Source organism: Hipposideros armiger, unplaced genomic scaffold (genome assembly GCF_001890085.2).
Source record: "Hipposideros armiger isolate ML-2016 unplaced genomic scaffold, ASM189008v1 scaffold_2376, whole genome shotgun sequence".
Classification (NCBI taxonomy): domain Eukaryota; kingdom Metazoa; phylum Chordata; class Mammalia; order Chiroptera; family Hipposideridae; genus Hipposideros; species Hipposideros armiger.
In genome coordinates, this window is record NW_017733712.1 from 5,744 (window position 1) to 13,403 (window position 7,660).

The 7,660-nt window shown below is 35.3% G+C and overlaps 1 protein-coding gene across 1 annotated transcript; it reads left to right on the forward strand.

Annotated features, from left to right (window-relative positions):
- Positions 1-351: 351 nt before the first annotated feature.
- LOC109378654 (keratin-associated protein 13-1-like) lies at positions 352-839 on the forward strand. Its single transcript, XM_019634964.1, has one exon. The coding sequence runs from the start codon at positions 372-374 to the stop codon at positions 837-839; it is 468 nt and encodes a 155-aa protein (XP_019490509.1). The 5' UTR covers positions 352-371.
- The last annotated feature ends 6,821 nt before the right edge of the window (positions 840-7,660 follow it).

Sequence of the window (7,660 nt, forward strand, 5' to 3'; positions counted from 1 at the left end):
GCTCATGACTGCCATCAGCAAGGCCCATGAAGCTCATGACCAGATGAAAAGGAGGGGATTTCCTGCCTATCATGGGATGCGCATTAGTGTAAAACAGTCATAGCATTTCTGACATAGGAGTTGTTCATTGGCCTTGGCTACAACCTCAAAATTATAGCACCCATAAATACAACAAGCGGAAAAATATTCAACTGCAATTACAGAGTTACTGAGTTACACATATGTAAATGAGGAGCCCAAATGTGTAAAGGGTGACCCTGTAGGTTACCACGCCTATTGCTAGGAGTATATAAATGACCGTGTCCAGAAGGTGACATTGAAACTCAGAATCTCCTCACTCTACCTCAGCGGAACCCACATCTCCCGTCAACATGTCCTACAACTGCTGCTCTGGAAGCTTCTCCTCCCGCTCCCTTGGGGGCTCCCTGTGCTACCCAGGCTCCTCCTGTGGCTCTTCCTGCCCCAGCAACCTGGTCTACACCACTGGCCGCTGCTCCCCCAGCACCTGCCAGCTGGGCTCCTCTCTCTACAGTGGCTGTCAGGACACCTGCTGTGAGCCCATCAGCTGCCGGACGCCCTGCGTGGTGTCCAGCCCCTGCCAGATGCCCTGCTACCGCCCGAGGACCTCGACGCTCTGCCGTCCCTCCCCGTCAGCTTACTCTGGGTCTCTGCGCTGTGGGTCCAATGGGTTCAGACCCCTGCGTTATGGAGTCTGTGATTCTCCTACCTTAGACTATGGATCTGGATTCTACCATCCAACCTATTTTGTTTTTCGGAATTCCCAACCATTTTGCTACCAGCCAATCTGTAGATCTCACTTTTACAGATTAACTTGGTGAATGTTATTAACATGCTGAATATTTTCAGAGAATGTCAATTATTTTATTCTCTCAAATAGCTCTCTTCATGGTCTCCAAAGACAAATTGCTCACCCACTCTATGGCCACTCAATTTAGCTTACAGGTTGGTTCTTGCAGAATTTAAACCTAAGTAATGAACCTAAACTTTAAATTATAGTTGCATTAGATGGAAATCATCCAGGTATTATATATCCTTCAAGAACTAGCAAAATCTAATTGTCTTAAGTAAATAAACATATTTATTCTGGCATCCATATATGTTGATGTTATTATTATTTGTTATTTGTTTCTTGACCAGGAATTTCTTTCACTCTTTATCAGGTTTATATGTGTAAAAGGTTAATTTGCTTTGCAAAGCAAGCTTTGAATTTCTAGAGGTTGGGGGATTTGAAATAAAATTTTTGGTCTTTAGATTTTGTTTGCATTTTAATATAAACATTGTATAAATAAACAAATCAAGAGCTTAGAAAGCTTAATTCTTTAAATCATGTGAGTTCTTGTATCTCTCTTCACAGGAGGAGAAAAGCTCAAAAGTTGGTGGATACATATGGAATGTAGAGAGAAAGAATAAAATTTAGAAAAACTGCTGGGTTTGTACGTGAAATACAAATTAAATGTAAATCTAACTTGTGTCTGTATATTTTCAGAAAATACTAAATATAAAGCTTGAATAACTTGCATTAAGTTCATCCCATGTTGGTTGGTAAAGTGACCAAATCCCTGAAGCCCTGTGAGTACTTTTCCATGGAATTCATTTATTTACAGTATATAAGGAGGAAGTCAATTATTCTTGGTGTTAAGATTTTGCTTCAGGATGTATGGGTTTTAACCTCTACGTTTTCCAATGGCTCAAACTACTTATGGTTAAAAACCACAGCCTTTATGTCAGCAAAAAATGGGGAGCCTTTATTTTTATTTTTTATAGTCACCTGTTAATCTTTTATAGGCCACATATTCCAGAAAACCATACACTGCTATGTCAGACACCATTTGATCAGGAGACAAATCTAATAATAAAAAAGCATTACCTTTGTACTGAGCTAAATCAATGTTCAAAGAGGTTTTCAAGTCATTATTTCTTTATAATCTTAAACAGTGCTCAGAGGAAGATAAATTTTATGTACTCCATTTCTTTTAAACATGAGGCAATGGAAGCTAAAAGTGAGTCAAGGTCTGGCCAAAGATCCAAGTCTTAAAGAAAAATTGATGCTCCCAATTTCTTGAAAGATGGAGCCTACTATAAAAAAGCAAAAAAAGAGGTAGTATAGGATAGAATAGAAATAGTTTGGGAAGATTAAATGGAATGAACAAGGCCAAGAGGTATATAGTTACCTTGTATATTTAGGGAACATTTGGGCAATTAATTTATAATGAGTGGGGGGTTTATTTGGTAAATAGGGCTAGATATTTAAATGGCTGAAAATCATCACTCCAGATTTTTCGTCCATTCTAAATAATTTTGCATATATCATAAAATAAATTTTTTCCAACCATCCTTATATACAGAAATTTAACATGATGTTATTTACCAAATATTACCTTTGACAGCATTAAACTGGGTAGTTTGAATCATTCCTATCAAACTAGATAAAATAACCTGCACAAACACTAGAGCACCATCATGTTAAGAACTGCAAGATCAAAATTAGAAGAGGCTTTAAGTCAATGAAATGTTGGTATTTGGACTATTTTCTTCCTGGAGTTGTCCATTGATTCCAAAATGGATGAGCTCATGGTGTGAATGAACAGAATGAGATTCCAGGACCTTCTAAAAAGCTGGGAATACAAGTAAACATTCTAGGTTTTTCATATGTTCTAGGCTTAAAGATTGTACTACAATTTTATTATAAGTAGGTAAACTTAGATATGTTTCATAGGAATTGAAGCCAATCTTTGAATTGTATCAATATTGAAGATAGGAGAGTATTAGTAATCTTACTCCACCGTAGTACATCCAGAGTAAATTCCTCTCCAAATAGACCTATTCAGAGCCTCAAAGTACCTATGGTAATTAATTGATTAAAAATTACCAATGTTACCAAAAGAGAAAGAAAGAAAGAAAGAAAGAAAGAAAGAAAGAAAGAAAGAAAGAAAGAAAGAAAGAAAGAAAGAAAGAAAGAAAGAAAGAGACAACACAGTACGAACAAACCTACAGGAGATCCAGATAATGAACATATTAGAAATATATAGAAAAATAATTGTGGTTATTATTCTTAAGAAATTAAAGACAAGTTTAAGAATTTTGACAGAGTGCTGGAATATATAAAAATGGACACGAAAATGCTAAAACTGTAAAATACAAGAACTAAAATTACAAAACTCCAATGAATTCAAAGGCAAACTAAAACAGACTGAAACTAAGAATAAACCTCCTCCCAGCTGTGATACAGAATACAATAATGAGCTCAGATCAGAGCATGGGAGCATATCTGATTGGAGTATAGGAAAACTGGAGGTGCGATAGCGCTGATAAAAATTGGAGACAGTTCCTGCTTAACTCAGTTCTCTGAGGAATCTTATTGATAAGCCTTTCCCTTTCTAACATGCACAAGGAAGGACTTACATTCTCTGGAAAACAATAAATCTAAATTTTGCATATGTATCTTTGTGGGTGTATATGTGTTTTATTCCTATAATCATATCTGTATATAAGTATGAACATTTATACCCCACATTCTAATGTTCTTTCATATACAATCTCTGTAATGTAATAAAATCTTACAAAAATTTTCAGAGAACATGTTCTTTGGCAATAGTGCCTGAATTTCATATTCCAACAGCCAGTTTCCAATCTGAATCGTTTCTCTACGTGTGTGTGAGGAGGTTATCACTGATCCTAGGTGGGCAGAGTCTAGGTTCAGAAGGTATGGTTTCCATTTTGGTGCCTTCCCAAGGCTTGAACTCAATGTAGCTGAAAATGAGCTTCTAGAGCAGCCCAGATGTCTGTTTCAGTTGAATCTCCCCATGAAATTGGATACTCTCATTTATTATGATTACCTTCTAAGCTTTTATAAATATACTATTTCAGAAAGTCAGTTGCTATAAATGTAGCTTGTTGTCAATGAGCCAAACATAAAAACAAACTGATATCTTTGTGTAGAGCCAAGAAATCTTTAAAGCAATTTCCTATGCATCATTTCATTATACCCTCAAACAGACCTGTTAGGAATTTATGTACTCATATTATGTACTCGTATTAATACATGATAAAATAGAGGCTCAGGGGAATAATAGACTTGCAAAAAGTCCCATTCCTTTAAGGAAATGAAAATGTCCCACTTTCGTCCTAAATGCATTAAATATGGCAGACATAAGTGAATACATAAATCACCAAGTTAAGCTTACTTATTGTATAGATGTAGAACTTGAGACCTAAAGAACTAGCTTCTAGGTCACACTCCAAGTTAGTGGTAAGAATAAAGATATAATCCCTGGTTCTTAAGTTTCATTTTAATACAGTTTCAATTGTGTCATGTGATCTCATCTTCTCTCCCCTCCAGTTTCCTTTTTCCTTCTTCTCTTCCTCCCTATTATCACCACCATTATTATCACCAACAACCAGATTGCCTGGAAAATAATCATGGTTTCTAGAGTGTTACTGGGAAATAATGAGAAAAAATATAGAAAGTGCTTTGGCTTTTCCTGACAAAATTTGAAATGGCAATGTTGGGTGCTCTCCTGGGAACTCAATATTATTTTGTTTATGTTTCATGATTTCTGAAAATGTAGCAATCCAATCTATCCACACAGGCAAATTCCCACTTGTGGGCCACAGTTATCTTAGAGATCCTGAGTGTAGACAAAAGTGCATTAATGTAGAGGAATACTTTTTGGCTAAGTTGGGTCTATCTCTGATGATTAAAAATTATCTGAATATTTCAGATGTGAAATTGGTTCTCTGGCCCCTGGAAATACTTTAGTTACAAAGCAAACTTTCTTTTAAAGACAAATTGGGGGTAGGTTCAGTAGTAATTACACAGCAATATAATTAAGTACTCATACCCAACAAGTAATTACAGTGTTGGAAACCGTAAATTTATAATATCACAACTGGTGCTGATCTTTAATATTATAATGTCTCATTTAAGAATGCAAGCTTCAAAGTATACAAACTTTACCATTATATCTCAAGAAACTGTTCCAATTCCATACAAAAGCTGCTCAGAAACAGCCAGTCCATACCCCAAAGTCTTTTGAAACACTTTGAATTCACCAGGATCAAGAGAAGGTTCTCCGTATATGCCAGCAACTTAGCATCAGCCATACCAGGTCTCCAGTTCCCTACAAGGACAGCCACAATCTCTACCAGGTTCCCATTAGATCTTTCAAAGGCCCTGTCCCTACCAGACTTCCAGCCTCCCTGATGTATTGCCTGGCATCCATTACACACTGGCCCTGTAAATTCTGAATTCAGGGGGTCAGGTTCCAAGTTCCTGCTACCCAAGCTTCTCTATTTCCAGGAATTTCCAGTCATCTTTTTACCAGCCAGCGTGTGGTTTTGACTTCTAGGAATTAATATATTCAGTTTCCCAGGAAACTCATCATGAGTCATTTCTATGCAATTTATTGCACCAATTTTTATTATTTATTCTTGTCACATTAGTGATTACAGATAACAGCTTTGTTTTCCCCCAACCTAACTCTCATATATTTTATTAGTCATGCCTCAGTAGTGCATTGTCAAACATCTTGTCGGTACCAGTCAGTTCTCAAATAATATTCATTCGGCTCTGCTCTTCGGAAATGCATCATGAACAGATGTTCTATTGCATTTTTTGTTCAAGGAGAATGCACCATTCATATGCTTCTCTATGAGAAAAATTCAAACACAGTTTATGAAAATGTGGTTCCTCTTTCTCTGAACTTACCACTAGCAAGGCTAACCAAATAACTACTTAATTACAATGGTGATTAAAGCTATAAATGAGCAGTTCCTCAATGTATAAGTACAATTTAACAATGAGATCTGAGCTATTTTAGCAGTCAACAAAGCTACCCAGAGAAAGTATTTTATAATCTGAGTCTGGGGAATAACTTAAAATAGCTTAGCAGACAGAAACTAAAATAAGGATATCCAATTAGAAGATGATAGCACTAATTTGAGTGAGAATGATAAAACCTATGATGAATGGGGTTCAATAGTCAGGGTGTCCACATGTGCTCCTCCTATATCTCTATCTCCTGTTTCTACATAAACCTGCCTTTTGCTATAAAACGACTGAACTTCAATTCTTCCCTGAACAAAAAATTTGCAATTTTCCTCTGTGCTTCAGTCATTTGACTTATCTTCTTATACTTCTCTTTATCTGTTCTCATAGTTATTGTGTTTTTGATAAATAAAGATAACCCCAGCTTTTAGATTCATTTTTAAATGGCATTTCCTTTATAATGCTGCCATTGCCAAATAAAAGTTTTCTTTTAATCTTGTGAAATTGGGGCTAAACTGAATTACAGTAAAATTTAAAGAGTGAGGTGAAAGGGATAAAATGGTTTAGTGAGTATGGAAATCTCAAATTAGATGAAATTCAATTAGTAAATTGCTATGTGTAAAGATCCCACTTCCTGAACTGAGGAGAGTTTGAAAACGGAGTTCCCAGGTTTACTGGGGATGAGAGCACTATTATGGTCCTGGAATAAGTATAGAACAGAATAGAGTACTGTAGTAGACTCATGTATTTCATCATTTTTTTTACAAAGATGTCAAATAAATTCAAATGGAGAAAATATTATTTTAAAAATGGTATTATAATCTTAGAATCACTGCATCCATGTAAAAAACAAACAAAACAAAACAACAACAACAAAAAGAGTACAGGAAATGTGTTGATGTGTTTCATAGACCTATATATAAAAGCTGAAATTTTACAGCTTCTAGAAAAAAACATAAAAGAATATATTTCCAACCTAATGGTAAGCAAAGTTTTCTTAGAAAATTTACAAAGCACTATGAAAAAAAAATTGGTAAATTTGATTTTTATTTCATCGAAATGAAAGTTTTTGCTTATCAGAAGTTATTATTGAATACATAAGGAGACAAGTCACAAATAGGAAATCTTTAGCAATACATAAATCTAACAATGGACTTATTTCCAAAGTAGGTAAAGAATTTCAGTAGAACCTATATAAAAGTGTAGAAAAACATAAATAAATATACAAAAAAGAAGATATAAGGATAGCTAGTAAGCACAAGAAAAGGTGCTGAAAACCATTACTCATCAAGTTAATATAACTTAAAATCACAATGAGATGCCAGCGACATCCATCAAATGGCTAAAATGTTGAGAATGTGGAGCTCCTAGAACTCTCAGACACGCTGACGGGAGAGTAAAATGATGCAACTAACTTGGAAAACTGTCTGTTTATAATGAAGTTAAGCATATGCACACTCTATGGCCCAGAAATCCTATTGAGAGGCTTTTCTGCAAGAAAACTGAATCCATATGTCCACAAGAAGACAACAACAATGTTCACTGCAGTTATATTGATTATTAAGTTTTTTAACATCTTGAAACAATTCAATGCCCATTAAAGATGAAGGGTTAAACGCATTGTGTATATCACACAAGGGAACCCTAGACATTTATAAGATGAATAAAACATAAGCAACACAAAGAATCTTAAGAACATTATATTGAGTGAAAAAGCTAGATATACATGAGAACATACTGTATGATCTAATTTTATGAAGTTCTAGAACAGGCAAAATAATTCAATGGTGATAGAATAATTACAATAGTTGGCTCTGGGGGGCAGGAGGTGGGAGTTGATTTAAAAGGAGAATGAGGATACTTTCCAGGGTG